This window comes from Aethalodelphis obliquidens, unplaced genomic scaffold (assembly GCF_003676395.1).
Source record: "Aethalodelphis obliquidens isolate GAN/ISIS:26980383/991018 unplaced genomic scaffold, ASM367639v1 scaffold6, whole genome shotgun sequence".
Taxonomy (NCBI): Eukaryota; Metazoa; Chordata; class Mammalia; order Artiodactyla; family Delphinidae; genus Aethalodelphis; species Aethalodelphis obliquidens.
The window spans coordinates 49,119,958-49,142,655 of NW_020837950.1; the positions used below are offsets into that span (position 1 = coordinate 49,119,958).

A 22,698-nucleotide genomic window follows, 5' to 3' on the forward strand; every position below is an offset into this window, starting at 1 on the left:
CAGGTAGGTATTACATAGCATGAAAACATGATTTTCCTGGATACATCCACATTTCCCTGCTCCCTGCTCAATGTATGTATGTGTGTGTGTGTGTGTGTGTGTGTGTGTGTGTGTGTGTCTGTCTGTCTGTCTGTCTGTCTGTCTGTCTGTCTGTCTTGGCAGGGGGTGCTTATATTCTAGAATTATGGATTTATTCTCAGATTAGGATTTTTATGTATTGAATATCTATTCAAGCTAGAAGGGTGAGTATTTTACTAGAATCAGTCTGTGACAGGCCCCAGGCCTGACTGTTTTAACGGTCACAGCTCCACCTTGTGGTTGATAAAACATTAGCATGGCTTCCGCAAAAGGAACCTAACGAGCCTATGTATAGTTGGAGATGATTAAAAAAAAAAATGATTCAGATGCCTAAAATGTACATGGATGCAGAAGAATAAAAATAGGTAAATTTTAATCACATTGAATAGAAACACAGTCAATTTGATTCGCTGGATTTTGTGTCCCTTTTATTTTATTATTACTCACAAATTAAAAATACTATTCAAATTCAATGCAAAACGCTAAATAACAATGAACCACAAAAGATTCTCCATGTATTAAATCAGACACATTGACATTTTTGGATATTCACTTGCTCAGTAGGTTTGAAAACACCGTTCATTGGATGTCTAATAAATATTGCAGCTTCCTAAGATAGTAATTATTATACTTTTCTGTGGAATTACAGACTTTGATACCACCTAATATGTGTCCAGAAACCAGTTGTATCATGGTGAAAAAAGTATAAATTTAAGATCATAAAAAACTCTTGGCCTATCCCTTAGCTAAACAGCAAGTAAAAATTTACACTTTTATGGATATGTGCTATTGCAGATTTATTAACTGAACAGCACCACCTCTGACTTACTGGAAAAAAAAAAAAAAAGCAACTCTGTTGCAAAATATTTGAATTTGCTTGCACTGTTTTAAATCAGGGTAGGCAATTTCTGATCCAGAGACTTGAGTTATCCCAGACCTTTGTGCTGGTCATGATTCCTTTACTCTTGGAATATTCTTACTTCATATATTTCATTTAAGTAGATTCTATGACGTCATAGAAAAAAGATCAGTTAGAACTATAAACATTGATTAAATACCAATTAGCATTTTAGAAGGCAGTAAGCAGAGTGAACTAGAATAAAATCAGAGGATAGAGATATTTAGACATATAGTTTCAACTTATTCTCTCTCCCTCTGTCTCTCCAACTTTCCTCACTCTCTGTCTGCATCTTCTAATATCTTTTTCTCCCTACCCCAATCTCCTTTTTGTGGTCAGTCACTTTGTCTCTTTCTTTCCTTTCTTCTCCCCCTGTATTTCTTTCCTGTTGGGGCTCTAGGAAAGACAAAAAATAGCACCAACACCCCTTTGCTCCTGTTTCAAAACCAATTGAAAGATAGACCCAGGTATTGGGTAGATGGATATCAGTAATCCACCTTTATTACTGATACACTGATTGCAGGATGTAGCTCTACATTCACAGCCAGATGAGCTCTTTATACCTCGTTCCTAAAGCAGACAGACATCCACCCAGTTGTGGTGCCTCCCTGAGAGTGGCCATTGAGATCTGGCTGCCTTTTTTTCAAAGTTTACACATTTACAGTGGTGGCAGCCACGTCACTGGGTCTTATTTGAGGTACCTTCTTTTTGCCATTCGAGTTGTTCCCGTCCAAGCTAAATTTCCATTTCCCCTTTGAGACCTGTGTTTCTACTATTCCAGTGCTGCCTTTAAGGGTTAATCTACGTAGTGACGACGTCTCTACTTGCTGTTATGAGCAGGCATCTTTACTCCTTTACTCCAGTGCCTGTTGGTCCTTTAGTACTGTTCATTCATACGAATCTAGCACTTTTAAATGTGTAAAGTCACCATCTGGATCTTTGAATTTTAAAGCTGAGGATAGAGATTAAGTAATTAACAAATCTGAGCCCAGCAGAACTAATGGGGGCAGATGGTTGCGCCTGTAGACACCATATCATTTCAAGAGGTTGACCTCTCTACTGTTTGCCCTCTCTTGGCTCAATTCAAAACAAAATAAAGGATAATAGAATTTAAGAGCTGTTGATCTTAGTGCTGCCTGGTACAAAACAATACAAGTGCAAGAAAAAAAAAATGCTCAGTCCACTAATTGAGACAAGCTTTTGCTGAGATTAAAAACCCCTTTCCCCAATAATTTAATCACCTTCCCATCCTCAATTTCAAGGTCACACCAAGGTTGGTCACAGCAGCCTGTTTATGAAGCGCACCATCAAAATCTAACTGCACAGCTGTAAAAACAGCTATAATGTAAGCTGTTTCCAAGTGCCAGGACTAAAACCCCTGTGAATAGGTTTGCTAGGCATTCAGGCTGCTCCTGCCTTGGCCGTGTCAGGAGCCTCAATCTTCCCCAAGAGCTTATATAACATAAAATAGTATATTGTCAAATTCTATTTAGATTTGATTTTATTATAAACACAGATTAATATAGGTGTAAAAACATAGGATCAATTAAATATTTATTTTATTTTTTATTGAAGTATATTTGATTATTTATTTATTTGGCCACACCATGTGGCATGTGGGATCTTAGTTCCCCAGCCAGAGATCCCAATGTCCCCTGCATTGGGAGCGTGGAGTCTCAACCACTGGACTGCCAGGGAAGTCCCAGGATCAGACACTTAAACTTTTTTTGATTCATGTCACTTACCCTCTAATATTCGGCATTTACTTTGGGGGCATAAATCCTACAGCAGAATAGGAGAAAGCCCCAAATTACTATGAATTATCTACCAAGTGATGATTTCCTCAAAAATAATTGAAGTTGGCAATATTGACACCTCATAAAGATGACAGTATATGGCTTACAAACTTAGCTATATTTGCAAAAGAAAATAGCTTCTGCTAATAAATATGCTAACTTGATGTTTAGTCCATAATTCTGTAGCGCTTCACTAGCCAAATACCTACTAGCTAAACGTAAATGAAACCTTGCTTCTATCAATATTGTGAAAGTTTGCATATCTCTTTATTTTCCCCTATGGGCTTTGGGCTAATATTTTGAATACAGATCTTTAATACTTGGACTAACATGTATAAAATATAGTTTATTTAAGTTATCAATCTATTTGTCATTTGATTGCACAAATTGACTAGGAAGGAATGAAATTGCATCTATGCAAATGTCAAGGTTCACCAATTTCATTTGAGTATATAATTCAGAACTTTGAAATTCAGATTTATCAGAAGTGTAAAGCATTGATTATCAAGGCCTAAATCCCATTTTGAAGCCAAACCTCAGTTTTGGGTCAGTGTCTACTGGTAGTTCGTTTTCGTGCTGGCGGATGTGTGTGTTTTGTGGGTTGGTCTTGGAAACAGTTTCTTGTGCTCTTGCATCTCATTGCCACAGCAACCAGCACTCTGTGGTGCTTCACTCACCACACACAGGACATGCACGAGGAACAGTGCTGTCCTTTGAAATAGCATTGTTGGAAACACCAGGGGCAAACAGGAGGGACACCACTTCCTCAGGAAACATGCATCTGGCCACAGTTCATCTCACTCTGTAGCTTCCAGGGGTGTGCACGAACATTCAGTCATTCACAGTTGGAGAGGAGGAAAAAGAGGCGTGGAGAGAAAGGAAAATGAGGAACCTGTGCTTTCATTTCATTCTCTCCAAGGGCTGTCTTATTCCCCTCCCCTGCCCCCTAACATTTTTCTTAGTTGCAGGGAGATTTACATTTAACACAGATTTAAGCAATCTATCCTGGAATTATTTTCTGTGTGAATTTCTTATACTGGCAGTAAGTAAGCTACAGTTGTTGGTTTCAAACATTTCTGGGAAGAAAATGAATCAGATTAGGAGTATCAAATTTTATCTTCTGGATTCCCTTGTGCCCTTGCCATTGAGTGGTAGGAACCAGTCAAAAGATACGTTAGTTTAGCTGTGGGACAGAGAGGTACGGCAACACGGAGACCTGTGTTTCCTTCTTCCACGGTTGCGATTTATGTCCCCCTGGAAGTTGCACTGTTAGCTAATAGCACGCTTTTTTCACTCTCCTGCTCGGCTCGTCATTTCATCCTCCCAACCCTACTACTGCTGTTGGTATTTGACCATGACCTCCTGCCAACCTACCAGCCTTCGATCCTTCAGTTCCGACAGGTCTCACACCCTGAGCCATGCCTCATACCTGAGGGACAGTGCCATGATTGACGACACAGTTGTGATCCCCAGTCACCAGGTATGTGACTTTTTGCCTTCACATTTCTGCTTTCTGGAGAGCTTTTTAGCATTATCGGATGCCGGAAATGTCCAGAGGAAGTTTTTTAATCTAAAAAAAATTGTACTAATTCAGTTGATAATCTAGGATAAGGGATTTAAGAGTTTTTCTAAAACATAAAAAATGTTTGCTGCATTTTTCAGTGAGCAGAGTTTTTCTAAAATAACATACTGCTTGTTTCTTCAGCTATACTGGATTCTTCCGAGTGGACATTATATATAAAACTCAGTTCCTTTATAAAATCTCTATTAAAGGAAAATGTAAGGTAGGATGCATTTAAGGTAAAAGATGAAAGGTACAGGTTAAAATATGTCTCTCTATATTTAAAATTGTTTTCTATTAGAAAAGATATAGAATTTGTTATGGAATATTTTCATTTTAGATATAATTTTATCAACTTTGGCTGGATATAGGAAGTAGATGAACACCTACTCTTTTCAAAGACAATTACAGAAATGTGATCCTATATCAATAATATAATTTAAATGGGAATGCATTATAAAGATACATTTTAAATGCCTTGGTCTTCTATCATATTTTTAAATGAGCGTTTTTCCAGGTAATACCACTTTCCTGTCACGCCATTTTATTAAAGTTCATTATATTTTAATTTAACTGAAGGAACGTCTTTTTATTAAATCCAGTGTTCTTTGTGTTTAGGTGTCAACTCTAGCCAAGGAGGCAGAAAGGAATTCTTATCGTCTAAGCTGGGGCACTGAGAACTTAGACAACGTGGCTCTTTCTTCCAGCCCTATTCATTCAGGGTAAGTAAATCAATATTATGCATCCAGATCGAGAGGTAAAAAGAGATGAGTGAAAATAACAGCTTTGTCCAGTAGCTTTAGCTGATGGCTAGCTTACAGGGGAAGTGACCTTTTTGAAAACTTGTCACTGCCTTATCCACCATGGACTCTATCCACACAAACAAACCAGCAAAAAGCGTCGAATTCAGCATAGAAGAACTGACCATTGTTTTCAAATAAGTCGTAGAATTGCGTCAGACAGCTTGCTAACTAACCAGAGTATACCAGTGGCCTCCTTACTGTTCACATTTTTGTCTTTAAGATGGCCTTGAAAAGAGGGGCAAGATCATTTGCTTTTTTGAAATTTCTGTTTACTAAGATTAACTGACTAGTTTCATAAATGCCTTTGCTTATGTATTAATGCATTTAAAATCATGTTTACAGAAGTGTGAGTCATACAAATGTATAGAGGAGTTCACAAGCTGTTTGAAGTAGGGATATTCTAAAAAGGAAAATTTGAATGCAACCAGTCGGGTTCTCAGTTATCTTTTAAAAGTCATCCAGATAATATATTTGCCACTACTTGAGAAATGCTGCCTATTTATATCAACTCATTAAAAAGTAGGGCTTTGAGTTAATAATTTTAAACATTCTTAAAGATCATCTTAAGTTATAAGAATTCAGTTATGTGGAATATACATTCCTTAAGGAGTTTTAAATTGTAAACTCTTCATGATTGCTTTTTTCCTTACATTTCAATGGTGTCAAGTTGTATAGTAATTTCATAATTACATATAAACTTTTAAGATGTTTTTATTTAATCACTTTTAATCCCTGCCATATTTTATCTAACTAAATATAATATTTTGATTTAAATTATTATCCCAAACTCTTTTTCCATAATCCCCAGAACTATTTTTAGTAGATTCTTTCTTGTTCTGATTATTCTAAAATATTCTCCTTTCAGGGATTTCCCTGGTGGTCCAGTGGGTAAGACTCCGTGCTCCCAGTGCAGGGGGCCCGGGGTTCGATCCCCGGTCAGGGAACTAGGTCCCATATGCTGCAACTAAGACCCAGAGCAGCCAAAATAAATAAATATAAAAAAAATATTCTCCTTTCAGGAAAGCATTCTAAGATATCGTAGTTAAAAATGTTGTACTTCTTAGCCTGATCTTCTGTTAAAGGCTCGGAGAATGAATATAAAATTAGTTATTGAAAATAATCATAATACTCTTCTTTGTTAAATAAGTAAAAGCTAGTCCTTGATGCAGGTGTTATTCAAGGGAATAAAAATCAATTAAACCTCATCCAAATTTACTTACATATTTTTAAGTATAAAATAATTAAAATCTGACAGCTATAAATTACTCAAAAAGCATAACATTGTATTCTGCTACTAAGTTTTTCAACAATGATGAGAAGAAAAAAAAAAGAAAGTTGGACCTAGAGTGTTGATGGATAATAGTTCAGAATCTAGAAACCATAGTCTAGTATTTGAAGCCTATACCCAGCCTACAAAGTGACAAGATTATTTTAAGCAAAATGTAATTAACTATTAGTAACTGAATTTATAAAAGAGTCAAAGTGTTATGGTGATATTTCAATTTCCAAAATAATTTACGTTATAAAAGGAATTTCTTTAAGAAGTCTTAACTACTGAAGGGCAGTAAAATACTCAGATGACGTACATCAATATACATACCAATAGTATAAAACTAGATACATGTGTAAGTAATTAGAATTGATTACTTATGATGAAACAAGAGTATCCAGTGGTTAAAGTTTAATCACTCATTAAAATAAGGATCTTTAAAATCTTGGTCTCTAATAAATCAGTTTTTCTGTTAACTTCACACCTGATCACTGATGCTAATCCTCAACGCTGGCTGTACATTGGTATCACCTGGGAGCTTTAAAAAATATTGATGCCTGGGCCCCAACTCAAATCAGTTACATCACAGTCTCTGTCACTGGGGCCTTGGCACTGGTGTATTCTACAAGTACCAATAGAGCAGATATATATGTTTTATACAAACTGTTAAAAAGGAACAAAATTGCCTAATAAACGTTTGACTTTAAGGGTGACTTAGGTAATTAACATATGACTAGTTACTTCAAATATTTTTTATCCTTTCCATTTACTTAAGTATTCATTCTTCACACACTGTTGAATTCTACAATGTATCAAACCTTGTGCCAGGCACTAAGGAACATAGATGAGTAAAACCTAGCCACTACCTTTAAGAAACACACCTATGTGTTGTTATTTGAACTTGGAAGACAATCTCTGGAAGAGAGATAACATGATGGTTAAGAGTGTGTTTGGAATCAGATCAATCAGAATTCAGATCCTGGCCCTGACACTCAATATGTGACACTGGGCAAGTTGTATAAAATATATAAGTTTCAGTTTACTTACCTATAAGATGAATGTTATATTATGAATTCCATAGTGGAGCTTTAAGGATTTGACACTTCTTAAGTAGTTAGTATTTTGCCTAGAAAGAATAAGTACTCAATAGATTGTAGTCATTAGTATTTATATAATCCCCATACACATTTTCCACATCTTTAACAAATTCCAAATCAGTGAAACAAAATGTGTTCTGAATCCTCTAAATGACGATAACCAATGTGGTACAGTTCATAATGGCAGTGTTTGACTTATTATTTTTAATCAGGTAATCTATCATAAAGTTGTGTCTCTACTATAGTATTTGAATGAACACAGTGCAAAAGATGACTCTAAGAGGATGGGTAGTTACCACTGAAAACTCAATGATTCTGAGGGTGATGGTATTTGAAAGCTACCATGATATGAATGTATATGAATAAAATTCATAATATATCATGTAACAATGACATGTAATTTTATTCATTATACACCAGATTCCTGAGTAATAGTTTTTATATAGTTTTCAAGGAACTGAGTTTCTCTTTAATTAATTGGGTGAATTCCTAAGCCACTTCAAAATCTGCCCAAAATGTAAGAAAAAAATAATTTTTGATAGAAGGGATAATAAAGTCAGCTTTTATATGCATATGCCACTAATTTGATGTATAATGTTCTATTAGATTAGATAAAGGGATTTTAGATTAATGGAAGACACAGCTTCTACCAATAAGCACTATTAGTGATTTTCTTTTACTTCTACTGTTTCCGATGACTAATGTCTGTCACTATAGGAGAATAGGTATCAGTGATTAAAAAACCTGTTCTGACCAAGAGATACAGCCAATAGCTAGCAAAAGAAAGGCTGACAGTAATATTTTTGTTGTTGTTCTTGAAGAAGTTGCCTTACTGATTCACACTCTAACCAACAATTATTATTTCTAGTATCCCAGTCATAATCACATCCAACACAAGGTTGGACAAGATTGAATTTGAATTTAATCTTCCCTATTTCATAAGTGCATAATGAATCAACAGATGTAAGGCACAAGTTTCTAGTGAGAGCTAGTTTTGTGACTCATTTGAAATATTATTTCGAAAGTCTTTATTTTTATACTTTTTTAATAACAGCCAAGTGCCAACAAATAAATGTCAATTCATGATGTTATACTACAAGATATGGTAACTAGAAGTCAATAAGAAAGTAATCTTTTAAAGGACTTTTCATAAAAACATGTTGAAGATGGTTCTGCTGTGAACCTAAAACTACTCTAAAAAATATAGTCTATTTAAAAAAAAAAAAAGTAAAGATGTTAGCTCAAATAGTGGAAGGTGATATTTGAAACTCAAGGAAGTTAAAGCTGTTTCTCATTTGACAACGTTAATATTTATCTAAGTACATATAGCGGTTAATTTAGCTGTTAGTGTATTTCAAACACTCCTTTTTTAAAAGGTACATGAAGGTAAATTCTTCTGGATGAAGAAAATTATTTTATAAGTAGCAAAACAACTGTTTTGTAAGGCTGGGTTTCTGGTCCAAAGGATATGTATATCCATTTATATATCATCAGGTGTTGAAAACCCAAGTGAACTCTGTGAAAAACGTATGGAGTGTTTTGAGGAAGAGCAGACTCAGGTAGAAGAGGAGTGAAAGGCAGGACTGTAAAGTGGGATTCAACAATATGACCAGCGAGGAAGACAGCAATCCCCAAAACAGGGAGTGAAAGTCTTGAAAAAAGCACTAAGATTTTGTTTGCATAGTTTCTGTTACTTACTAGTAGGTAATTAATGTTACCTACTCTGCCTTGTAGTTTATGCTATTGTGTGTCATTGGAGCTATTTTTTTTTAATTGTGCCTTTTCTGTTTGCATTTCTTCTGTAAGAGCCCAAAAGGTCATTACCATTATTTTGAAAGTATTAAAAGTATGAAAGAAAAGCTTTGGAGGCACTATGTCCATCAAATCGAAAACTTTGAAACTCTCATTATAATGCCCTTTGATGCTTTGTAGCTTCTTGGACATTTAGATTTTAAGTGCCCACGTAAGCCAGAGTTGAATAAGGCTACAAATCCATGTTCCAGTGATTTTATAATATCCCAGTTCCCTAACCTGGGAGTTGCTACAGAGCCCCTGTACCTGGCTCTTCTCTCAGCATTTGCATAGAGCTGTATCTCATTTGTATTTCCATCTTTTTTTCAATGAATACGGTATTGGTATATAAATAATATATCTCAGTTGAAAGTCACTTCTGATTTCCTTCTTTATATTTCACGTTATCCATTCCTTCTCTGTGCTAAAGTATCTATTCTGTTGCAGCCGCACCTCTCCATGTCTTGATCGTGACAACAGCAGGTGAACTTCTGCATAATTCTTTCTCTGAACATGTTGCCTCTTCCTCTCCTCCTTTTGTCATTTCCTTCTGCATATACCCTGCCTCAGGATGCTTTAGTGTGACCATACCTAGCGAGAGAGAGAGAGAGGGAGAATGATGTATTTTATCCATATCATGGCCATATGGTATAGAGAAAGTGGGTATTTCTTATTTTATTGGAAATTAGGTGGGGTTGTACAAAATGAATGTAGACCTAAAGTGAGAGCCTGTCTTGGTCATGGGTCTCCATATCTTAGCTTCTTTTGTGAGAACAAGTGCTACATAGAGCTGAAAAATGCTATTCCAGCAATTCTGCAAATTGGTTGAGCTATTTTCAAGTTATAGTAAAGGCTGTGATTTTAAGTGTCACTTAGCAGAGGTTTTTTTTTTTTAACTATATTCTAGGTGAACCAAGGGCTGAAAGTTTATTAATAGTGCATTTGCTTGCTAGTACTACTTTAAATGCAGCCTTTTGATATTTTACAAATTGTGCTGTAGAATGATTCCAGTGTTCTAAAGATATCCATTATTCTATTTCATTTTAATAAAGTTATTTTTAAAGGTTCTTCTCAAACTGCTGATTATTATATTTTATTTTACAGTCATCCATCATGATACTAAAGATTGCCTACAAATAAAACCGTCTTCAATTTTGAAAAATTTACATCCATTCTTTTACTTTTTTCTGAAATACACACTAAATATTATGTTTCTATACATGAACATAGTGAGTGATAAATATTTTGGTGATTTTAACAAGTTTGAGGCACTTTTTTCAAAGCCGTTTTTCATCAGTTTTTCAGTTCATGGAATTTCAAAGATTGGGAAGGAATTAAGGAAATTATAGAGGAGAAAGAGCTCATGATACGGTTTTCTCATAGTGCCCCAGAAATCAGATTTAAGGCCCTCTTGCTATGTATATGTGGATCACTGAAGCACCCTGATGACATTTTTTTCCCCTATTTTCAATCAATAACTAACTTCGAATGCTGCAGTGTCCTCCCCGTCCCCACCCCATGGTCCTGGATGAGTTAAAAGTAAACCTAAGGATTCATAACTTTTGGGGTGGAGGATATAGTCCTCAAAAGTGCAGAATTATTGTTTTCTGCTGCCTCCTCTGAAGCATGTACCTGTCTAGCTAATCAACTACATATTCCTAGGCAAGTCATCTGCATAATAATGGTGGATTGCTTTGGCTTTTATTCCTTTTAAATTGTGATAACATCGTATCTCACAATTTAGAAAACTTCAATAAGAGTTTCTACTTTGCATGATTGTTGAATTTCATTTGGAGAGTAAGATATACAGTTAAAACCGAGTATGTTACGTGATGTTTTTTGTCTGTACAGTCTGAAGTCAATGTTTAGTGCAGTATGTGTATACATTTTCTGCAAAACTGCTCCTTGACTGTTTTAACCATACAGCAAAAATAGTGTATATTTCTTGCAGGAGTAGCAGTTTATTTTCCAATTAGGAATGCTTCCAGAACATCTGAAATGGAATATTCCAATAGGTTGCCTAACCTAGTTAGAATTTTAACACCAGAAGGCCACCTTAGAGTTTAAGAATTTAATGTCTCTCATGTTATGGATGAGAAAACTGAAACCTAAAGATGTTAAGTGCCTTGCCCGAGGTTACAGCAATAATTCAAGACAGGGATAGATCTCTTGGTAGATCAGAGTTGTATCCAGGAAACAGCATGGTACTTGCTGCATTATCTTGTGCTCTGTGATAATAGTATTTTTATATCTTCTTTGAATAGTACAGTTCATAAACCAATGAAAACTCCATATTAAACTGCTTTAACAAAGTTCCGGGTTCATTGTAGGTATTTAATAAACGTTAGTTTCTCTGTTTATTTTTTAGGTATTATATTATACTATAATTTTTAAGACATATAAAACCATATGGTGCCAGGAAAGGAAAATGATGGGAACAAGCATTTATTGAATTCTATATGCTTTACCCATACATGATTTAATCCTCACTCTGCCCTTAAGTGGTGGTATGATTATCCTTCATTGACAGATGAGGCTTTAGTCAGTGCTCACAAACAGTGGAGCTTAGCTTTAATCCATATACGATACCTCTGTGCATACTTAATTACATGTTTTTACTTCAACTCCTTTCATCTCCAACTGTTTATAGGCATTATCTTGTCCCATTTTTAATCTGAACATATGAGAAAATCATATTTACTTAATCAAACCTAGTATGCGAACTGATTCATATAATGACTCCCTCCTTTCCAACCTTTCACTTTTTCCTATGGTACCAAAAAAAGTAAATGGTCTTTTATAATCTGCTTTTAGCTTTTTGAAAATTTTTTTTAATTTTTATAAATTTATTTCATTTATTTATTTTTGGCCGCTTTGGGTCTTCATTGCTGCACGAGGGCTTTCTCTAGTTGTGGCGAGCGGGGGCTACTCTTCGTAGTGGTGCATGGGCTTCTCATTGTGGTGGCTTCTCTTGTTGAGGAGCCGAGCTCTAGGCGCGCGGGCTTCAGTAATTGTGGCACGCGGGCTCAGTAGTTGTGGCTCGCGGGCTCTGGAGTGCAGGCTCAGTAGTTGTGGCGCATGGGCTTAGTTGCTCCACGGCATGTGGGGTCTTCCAAGACCAGGGCTCAAACCCGTGTCCCCTGCATTGGCAGGCAGATTCTTAACCATTGTACCACCAGGGATGTCCCTTGAAATTGTTTTATACATCACAAAATAACTATCCACTAATTCTACTTCCTATCCAAATAGTGACACCTTTTGATTCTGATTTTTTAAATGAAAATGCTCAAATGCTAACCTAATTTTATATTACAAACTATTGGGATTAATGATTAGCATGTTGACTTTTATCTAAAAGATTTTTCATCAGCACTAGATATAATCTTGAATCATTATTTCTCTTATTCCCTCTTATTTGAAGAAAAGACTTCTTTTGGTATAGAGTTCTACATAGTCAGCTTTTTAATTGGTTGTTTATTCTGCAGTTACATTATTTGAGTCTGATTGGCTTAGGGTATTTTCTTGCTAAATTTGTAAACATTTTTATTAATTTTTACTATCAGTATTTAGCTCTTTCATGACTTCCAATGCTTTTGTTTCTTTCTTGATATCCTTCTGATTTACTTTCCTCTCCATCTCCCTCCCTCCCTCCCCACCCCTTTCTTTGTCTCTTTCTTTCTCTCTCTGTCTCTCTTGTCAAATAATTCCCTCAGTAGAGCTTGTTGCTTTTTGTTACTCTGTTGCATTTCCTTTAGTTATTTGATAAAGACACAAAAACTTGTTTTCATTGGAAATTTAATTTTTCTTTTCTCTGAATTATGCACATGGGCACCTAAATTTTTCCAATTTACTTTGTGTTCCAGTGCAGTACTTAAATATAATTTTCCAGATCTGTGATGACACCGAGACACATATAGTTAAACTTATCTACTTGCAGCTCCGGTCTTTAAGTTCTTTTATTTTCAAATCTTTGGTCTTTCTTCATCCTCTATCAAGGGAAATAAATATATTGGGTCTCTCATTTTGGAGCAGTAAAATACCTATAGAGGAATATTTAACATTGAGGTCGGTCCTTCTCAACTGTTTTGCTATTTTATGAGCTGAAATATCTGAGTGTAGTAATTTGAATGAGGTCTGACTGGATTGTTTGTCCAGGAACCAGAGAATTAAATAACCTTCTATTTTAGGCTTCTTCTCAATAAGAAATAAATATATACAGCTTCTCACAACTTACCATTTTCACTCTTCCATTCATTCACTGTTCAACAATTATTTATTAACTACCTACTATGTGCTCTATTTACATTGTGCTAGGCACTGAGGGGACACAGGAAGAAATATGGAGAACAAGGTCACTGTCATTGTGGCACTGATATGGCTTCTATATATGGTTTAATTCATTTCTCGTTGATTAGGAAAGTAAGTGATTCTGAGTAAGTGAAACCATCATGTGACATTTGGGGCTTAGACTGTGAGCATCTCGGCAGCAGCAACTACGTCTTTACTTTCTGTATTCTCACTTGGTTCCTAGCAGGGCACCTAGTACTTACTAGGAGGGTAACAAATTGTTGCATGAAAAGGGGCGTGGAAATTATGGAGTAAATGAGAACAAAAGAGAATTTTAAAAAGATCAGTCAGGGCTTCCCTGGTGGCGCAGTGGTTGAGAGTCCGCCTGCCGATGCAGAGGATACGGGTTCGTGCCCCGGTCCGGGAAGATCCCACATGCCGCGGAGCGGCTGGGCCCGTGAGCCATGGCCGCTGAGCCTGTGCGTCCGGAGCCTGTGCTCCGCAATGGGAGAGGCCACAACAGTGAGAGGCCTGCGTACCGCCAAAAAAAAAAAAAAAAATCAGCCAATGACACAAAATCAGAGAAAGTAATCAAACATATAGTTACTTTAACATTGTTACAGCCAAGAACATAGCTACTTCAATTCATTCCTTAGAGCAGCGGTCTCTAATGTTTTGGGCACCAGGGACCAGTTTCATGGAAGACAGTTTTTCCACAGACAGTGGTCAGGGGGATGGTTTTGGGATGATTCAAGTGCATTACATTTATTGTGCCCTTTATTTCTATTATTATTACATTGTAATATATAATGAAATAATTATACAACTCACCATAATGCTGACAGGAGGTGAAGCTCAGGCAGTAATGCGAGCGATGGGGGGCGGGTGTAAATACAGATGAAGCTTCACTTATTTGCCTGCCACTCACCTCCTGCTGTGCGGCCTGGTTCCTAACAAGCCATGGACAGATACCTGTTCCTGGCCCGGGGGTTGGGGCCCCCTGCTTTATCCTGCACCTCTAGAAGATGTTCTAAATGGAGATGTTATGTAGACCCTAAGCCATCACTGGAATAAACATAGTGGAAATGTAACAGCATGCAACATGAATTGGGAAATTCCCTAAATGCCTTCACATGGTACAAATAGTATTGAAGATTGATAATATCAAGTAGATGTATTATATATAGTTCCTTACTGGTTTGAGTCCCTGTTCTTCACCAGTGCTGCTAGTATTTAAAAGATGAAACAAAATCAGAGAAAGTAGAGAAAGTCAGAAATGTAGCAATGAGTTTGGAACAGCACTGGTTGAAACTTAAGTCACTTTTTTCTAGTTTTTATAAAAATCAACATAAATATCATAGTCAAAAGAAAATAGTAAAATGGAAAAGAAACCTTTATAGTCATCTAGAAGTGTTACCAGTTCTCTCATTCTTTTGAGCAATAGTGCATTTTAAAAGGCAAATGGAAAATAATTTTTTAAGAATTCCTACTTAGTGGGCGGCCTGGCGGCCTGGCGGTGGGCAGGGCGCAAGGGCCGAGGCTGTGGTTTTGTCCCAGGCTCACCTGGCTGAGGGTCGTGAGAAGGCCCAGAGGCGAACTTGACGAGGAGCCCCGCAGCCCGCGCCCCGGTGAAGATCAACCCAGCTACAGCCTGCCAGGAGCCGGCTCTCTGTGAAAATGGCAGGACCAGAGCTGCTGCTCGACTCCAACATCTGCCTCTGGGTGGTCCTGCCTATCGTTATCATCACCTTCTTCATGGGCATGATTTGCCACTACATGTCCATCCTGCTGCAGAGTGACAAGAAGCTCACCCAGGAACAAGTCTCTGACAGTCAAGTCCTAATTCGAAGCAGAGTCCTCAGGGAAAATGGAAAAAAATTCCCAAACAGTCTTTCCTGACACGAAAATATTACTTCAACAGCCCAGAGGATGGGTTTTTTCAAAAAACTAAAAGGAAGTTTGTGCCTCCTTCTCTTATGACTGATCCCACTATGCTCACCAACATGATGAAAGGCAATGTCACAAATGTCCTCCCTCTGATTCTTATTGGTGGATGGATCAACATGGCATTTTCAGGCTTTGTCATAACCAAGGTCCTGTTTCCACGGACCCTCTGTTTTAAGCCTATGCTACAGCAAGAAATTGAACTACTCACATTAGATGCCTCCTGGGTGAGTTCTGCATCCTGGTATTTCCTCAATGTCTTTGGACTTTGGAGCATTTACTCTGTGATTTTGGGCCAAGATAATGCTGCTGTCCAGTCACGGCTAATGCAGGAACAGATGACTGGAGCAGCCATGGCCATGCTCGCAGACATCAATAGAGCTTTTAAGACAGAGTGGGAGGCTTTGGAGCTGACGGACCACCAGTGGGCACTAGATGGTGTCAGAAAGGAGCTCATGGCCAAAGACCTCCACTTCGAAGGCATGTTCAGAAAGGAATTACAGACTTCTATGTTTTTGAAGACGAAGCAGGGTTTAGCTGTGTCAGGAACTCGGAGTAGCGCTTAACCTTGTAACTTTCGTTTTGAGCTAGAGCCTCTCGGAATAAAAAGTGGGATGCATGAGCCGGTGGGTGTGCAGCAAGGATTGTTCTTGTCTGAGCCGGGTTCCCCTTTATGTTTGAAACCAGAGGAAACATTAGGAGTGTGTGCTGGGTGACTTGCCCAGAAACAGCTCTTTTTGAAATATTTTAAATTTTCCTTCTGGTGACTCTAGTAATAAAAGTAAGAGAGAGGGGGGGAACTCAAGCTAGTGATAATATATAAAACTTAGCAAAAATTCAGAAATTTCAAAAAAAGTGTTGTCAGTTAAACCTAATTATTATGTACAGTCATTCTGAATTCTAAACCACAGTAAACTCCTGTTTTCCTGGGATCCAAAAAAAAAAAAAAAGCCTACTTAAACGCTAGTAATAAGAAAAGCAGCCAACATTTTCTCATTGTGATTTGATAAAGACCAGAAATATCCACACTTCAGGATTTAACTGTTGGTTTGTGCCACATACTAAAAACTTAGAGGACTGGGTATGAATTGGTAGGTCTAGACCGGCTCCTGCACGTGGGAAGAAGTGTGTCGCCTCTTCTCATGGTCTCATCCTGCACGACCTGCTTCAGAAAGGCAGTCTGGGCTCCTTCACATCCATTTGTATTACTAGCAACAGGATTTCTGTTTAATAGCATGCTTAATGAGTTGTGTTCTGCTATAAAGAGGACGCTAAGGTATTTTTCCTTCACTTATCTAAAAATAACATAAATGTATTGTGTTTCTATCCCATAACTTACTTTGATGAAATATCTTTGAAATGTTTTACATGTTGTCATGGATGCAATGTCTAGGTGTGATGAATCTGGTATAGTTCTGTGCTGGTTAAGCTATCAGTAGATCCATAATACACCTGTATGGTGCTTTCCTCTTTCTGTTTTGGTATAAAAAGCTTGCAAATGCAAGGAGAATTGGGAAAGACAGTAATGTTATTTGTGTAAGGGTGTGCACACTGTGTGTGTCTTTGTGTCTATGTGTATGACCATCAGATTGCCTGGTTTAATTTTTGCTCCTTGACAAAGTGCGTGCTTCCAAGGCTTTAATGAGTGTTACACTAACATAGAGAGAAGAACTCAAACTAAGCTGCAGAAACAGCCCAAAGGAAACAACTTCAAAGTTCAGACAAACCCTTTCTCTTGGTACACTTAAAATAAACAAACCAAGTCACCTTGGATCATTATTCCCCTATTTACAAGTAATTAGCTTGGCAAAAAAGGAGCAAAAATAATAGATGCCTTTACATTTCTAAATTACTACCTATGACTTTCCATATTCAATTTATTATAATTTGGGGAAAATCATGATGCACAGGTATCCTCCATTAGAATGAGCCCAGGTTTTCCCACTTCAAAACCCAGAATAGAGGGTATTTATAATCTTTGTTTCCTATCTACCCCTTCAATTAGAATGATATAGCAGGGCTTCCCTGGTGGCACAGTGGTTGAGAGTCCGCCTGTCGATGCAGGGGACACGGGTTCGTGCCCCGGTCCGGGAAGATCCCACGTGCCGCGGAGCGGCTGGGCCTGTGAGCCATGGCCGCTGAGCCTGCGCGTCCAGAGCCTGTGCTCCGCGGCGGGAGAGGCCACGGCAGTGAGAGGCCCGCGTACCGCAAAAAAAAAAAAAAAAAAAAAAAAAAAAAAGGTATAGCAGAGAGATTTCTACGTAAGAAGTGGAAAAGTGCATTTTAACCAGTAAATTGGTTCTATCCAAAACATTTGATTACTTTGCTTTTCCTCTTTTTTATTTTTAGAATGTAATGAGTTAAAAACCTGCATCCTGGGTAAGCCGATGTCGGAGCAGGATGCATGTACATGGGTTTGATCTTGGGAGAAGGCCTGTGAATTTTTTTGTCATAGAATTATACTAAAATGATCTGGACAAGATGTAATTTTTAAAAGTCAAGTTGAGTTTACTTAGAAAAGCTGCAATTTAGTCTTTCCCCTCTGCTCTATCCTTATATTATTTCAAAATATGGATTTTTCAGGACACACATAGAAGGAAGCAAAAGTATTTGCATTGATAACAAAAGGAAACTAATCAATATTCTTTACATAATTTCATTCTACTTTCTAAGTCAATTGGATATATTTTTAATTTACAATTTATATTTAATATTACCATTATCCAAAAAATTAGAACTCTTCTTTAGCTACAGATCAAAAAATACAAAAATTAAAACAACAACCAAATTAAAATAAAGGCATTGGTATAAAGTAAAATAACTTTTAAGGGCAATTTTTGGCCACCATGCAAATAAATAAAAAAGAGATGTTTTAAGAACAGAGCATTACGGAAAAAAAATAACTTGACAAAGCTTGTTTATCTGCCATTGATATTTCTAAACACATCTAACCTTCTATTTTAATTTTTAGTTTCCTGGTTAGTTTTATGGTGGACGCCCGAGGTGGTGCTATGCGAGGATGCAGACACAATGGACTCCGCATCATCATTCCGCCTCGGAAATGTACTGCCCCAACACGAGTCACCTGCCGACTGGTCAAACGCCATAGACTGGCGACAATGCCTCCAATGGTGGAAGGAGAAGGCCTGGCCAGTCGCCTGATTGAAGTCGGACCTTCGGGTGCTCAGTTCCTTGGGTAAGGGTTTCTGATAAACCTCCCACTTAGTCACCGATGAGCTTGTGTCCTCCACATGAAATCACTAGGATGGAATGGAAAAAGGTACGTCAAAACATTTTGAAAGAAGATTGGCCCCTATGAAATTTTTTTAAGAATTGGAAGTAATGCCTCAATGCTTGACTCCACTTAAATGCCTCTTATTTTAAGGCATTAATGGATTAAACATTCAGGTTAACTGTTATTTACTCTTTCTCTTTGAATGTGATAGTAGGTGCTAGACTCCCAACATGAATAATCATGTTTTGGTCGATGGTAGGTATTTTTTTAATCTGAGATTTAAGTGGTGAAGTCATGGAGAAAAAAATACAGTTGGCCCTTGAACAATGCAGGGGTTAGAGGTGCTGACCCTCCACACAGTCAAAACTTCGCATACACCTTAGAGTCGGCCTGTGTGGTCCTGTAATATTTACTATTGAAAAAAATCAGGGCATAAGTGGACCTGCCTAGTCATTCAAGGGTCAACTGTACTAGTCTATTCCAAATATAAAGTCTTGTATAGTTACAAAACAGAATCATTATCTTCACTTTGGAGAGCAGTGTTCTTTATAGAACATCCAAAAATTTAGTCTATGTGATTTTTCTTTTCTGTTGTCAGAATTGCTACCTTGAGTCTTATAATTATACTGGCATTTTATTTAGGCATAGTATTCATTAAGAGGACCAAATCAAGAATAACTTTCGCCATGCTCATTGTAGCAATTTTGAGCAGAAATAAACATTTCTTCTCTCTTCTGTTTGTTTGTATGGCTGCTTATATTAAGTGGTATCTCAGTATGCCAAGAAGTGAGTAGCTACTGCTGAAAACTGACAAAACAATGAAGTTTTGGAGGGGGACAAGTTTCAAAATATTTTGAAACAAATCAATTGTATTTAAGTCTTGTCATTTCAACTCTTTGTGCTCAAGAACTGGGAGAAAATCCTATGAATCGTGGACTCTTGCTTTGCCAGGGTCATACTGGGGAGAGGATTTCTTGCTTTAGAACTCAGGAAATGTTCTAAAGCCTTGTAATTTGGAGCAAACTGTTAACAGGTTGCTCCAAATTACGTTCACACGTGAAAAGGGGTGTGTCTGTATTTCCCAATTATGGAAACCACCCCCCATGTCCTATCAGACAGACCAGCGATTTAGAAGGAGCCTGTGAAGTTCTGGGTTGCATCAGAAGATGCCATTATGGTTGGAGTAATTCCCCAGTGGTTCCTTTCATTCTGTATGTACCAAGTCCTTTCCCCTCCCTCCTGTGCAGGTAGTTGTAGGCTTTTGAATACTTGTCACATCTGTTGAGGAATATCCATGAAAACTTCTGGCCTCGCTATGGAGTCAGAGTTTTTACTGTATCCCCAACAGCTCTGTCTTTCCAGTGGAGCATATTTTTTTTCTTTTTTGGCTCATGCCCTGGCAGTGAACCTAAGTAGGGACAGATCTGACCCCCATGCTCCCTCCTTCCACACGCCTCCATTGTACACTCTGGGTCTCTGTTCTTGCTCTTTGTGACCAATGGAGGGGGCAGAACCAAATGCAGTGTGAAACCAAACTTCACCCTGTTCATCAGCTGGTGACGCTGGGGTTCTGTGGAAAACAACACCTGAAGCTTACTTATGTTCTTTCTTTCACTGCTGCTTTGGATGTACTCAGTAAACTTCACCTGCCAACGGCTCCTCCCCCACTTAATGAGGGAGAAAGTTTGGTCAGCCGCATCCTTCAGCTGGGGCCTCCTGGAACCAAATTCCTTGGGTAGGAGTGACTTAAAACAAATTGATGGCTGCTGGCCCCCATTCTTCTCCTTCTTCTGCAATATGATTTCTCTTTTTGTCATTGTGCCCATGACATGTCCCTCTCTATGATTTAAATTCTGTATAACCTATCTTTAGTGGACCATTTCTGACCCTTGTGGTATGTGACTTTTATTTTCGAGTGATGTTTTTCTATCTTTTTCCTTAAAGTGCTGTGACCTTCATTTTCGTTTGAAGCATGAGATCTGCCTAGTTGTACTATGTGCTAGTTATGATGTGACTATGATAAATTTGGAGTCTGTATCAAAGCAACCTGGACTGAAAAATCAAAAGCCTCTCTAAATTTTGAGAGTGACCTAAAAAGCAGTAGGGAAGTGCATGTTCTGGGTCCTGAATATAATAGGCATTGGACACAAATTGGGCTGCCTGCTGAGGTGCTCAATTAGGGCCACACTGTGTACACATGCCTATTGTTTTCTTGAATGGAGAAAATATAAGGAAAAAAAATCCCATGAGTGCATGTCTTTCTAGTTACCAAGTAGTTGACTTTTCTGACATCTCCTCATTTACAACACATCAAATTACACAGCGTATGAGCCATTTTCCCTCTTAAACCATTTTGTCATTTTGTACCTTGTAGAAAACATTTTAAGTGATTGGCACACCTCATAGATATGCATGTACATTTCTTTTGGTTAAATGTGTTATCCTTACATTTATCAAAGGAGAAGTTCCAGAATGCCACATGCACTCACAGAGAAACAGCATTGGCTTAAGGTAACAGCGTGGCCCTGAGGATTGGTGCCCCTGAGGTGAAGTGCTAGCTACCGCGGGACCATTTGCTAGCCTCAGGGCTTCAGAGGATGGCCCACTAGGTCCCTGTCCCCGGAAAGAGAAGAATTCCAGGTCACTTTGCAACAGACAGAGTCAAGGTGCTTGTCTCGATATTGGTTAGCTCCTGTCCACACTGAATGTTCTGCCTTACTGTGTCAGGCCTGTGATCGTGGAGATCCCTCATTTTGCTGCCCTTCGAGGAAAAGAGAGGGAACTGGTTGTCCTGCGCAGTGAGAATGGGGACAGCTGGAAAGAGCATTACTGCGAATACACTGAAGATGAACTGAATGAAATCCTTAATGGCATGGATGAAGGTACTTCATATTAAATGTTTTAAAAGAACTCTGAAGCGAAAGCATGATAATGATGCGTTTCTTTATGTCCTACGGGCGTGTGTGTGTGTGTGTGTGTGTGTGTGTGTGTGTGTTGCCTAATCCAGCTTGGGTCTGCTCGCCCTTGCACAGTAAAGCCAATCTACTGATCCCGGGTTGTGGTGAAGGAAAGTGCAGTGTTTATTGCAGGTACCAAACAAGGAGTCTGGGTCTTTTGAGCATTAGCTGCCCAGACCCCTCATTTGGCACCTGCAGTAAACGCCACAATTTCCTTCACCACAACCTGGTGTCAGTAGATTGGCTCTACTGCACAAGGGTAAGCAGACCCAAGTTTGGTTTAGTAACAAATGTGTCCCTTTGTTATTTTACCACAGCAAGTATTCTGGTATGTTCCAATGGTGATGCGTTGGAGTATACAATATATTTATCTAGTCTTACTTTTGTTACATTTGGGAAAATAAAATCGTTAATAGTAAATATCTCATTTTAATAAAGAGATACAGCCCGTCTCTACCTTTAGTGTAAACTTTTCTAAAACGTGAGATAGAATAGATATTTTCGTTTCATAACAAAACGACTGATACTGGATAATAAATCCATGGTTTTAAAAAATGCCTAACTTGAACGTTTAGATATTTAAGACACTGATAAAAAGTGTTAAGCTTTTCTGTAGGAAAACCTACATATAACCATAACTACCGCATTATAAGATAATATAAATTTTAACTTTCTATTAAGGAGATAGGAAAATTAAGTTCAGTCACACTTTATATATAGTTTGAACAGGGAGTTCGTTAGGGTTGAATTTCATATACAAACCTACACATATAGTTAAGGAACTTATTTTTCATTAGGGCTTTAATCTCTGTAAATCCCAAATCCAGCTTAGGCCATTTAGCCCCAGGTTGAAATATCTTAGTTTGACTAGAGGGAGGTGCCTCATTCTTAGGCCTCCCGAGGTTGCACAGAGATGAGGTCTCTCAGTCCTGATAACGGCAGATATGTTGCACTTTATGTAACTACACAAATAGGGCAAGT

General features: G+C 37.8%; 1 protein-coding gene and 1 pseudogene across 8 annotated transcripts in view; both read left to right on the forward strand.

Moving 5' to 3' along the window:
- The window catches only part of ANK2 (ankyrin 2), a 570,766-nt gene that overhangs the window by 501,953 nt on the left and 46,115 nt on the right, over positions 1-22,698 (forward strand). For 5 of the 8 annotated variants that reach the window (XM_027103570.1, XM_027103568.1, XM_027103571.1 and 2 more), the window contains 4 exons: positions 4,150-4,252; positions 4,952-5,055; positions 18,497-18,721; positions 21,488-21,642. In XM_027103570.1, coding sequence (XP_026959371.1) covers positions 4,150-4,252; positions 4,952-5,055; positions 18,497-18,721; positions 21,488-21,642 — 587 coding nt within the window. The remainder of the gene's footprint in view (positions 1-4,149; positions 4,253-4,951; positions 5,056-18,496; positions 18,722-21,487; positions 21,643-22,698) is intronic. The other 3 variants (XM_027103569.1, XM_027103565.1, XM_027103566.1) reach the window with 1 other exon arrangement.
- Positions 15,259-16,091, forward strand: LOC113619222 (ER membrane protein complex subunit 3 pseudogene; annotated as a pseudogene).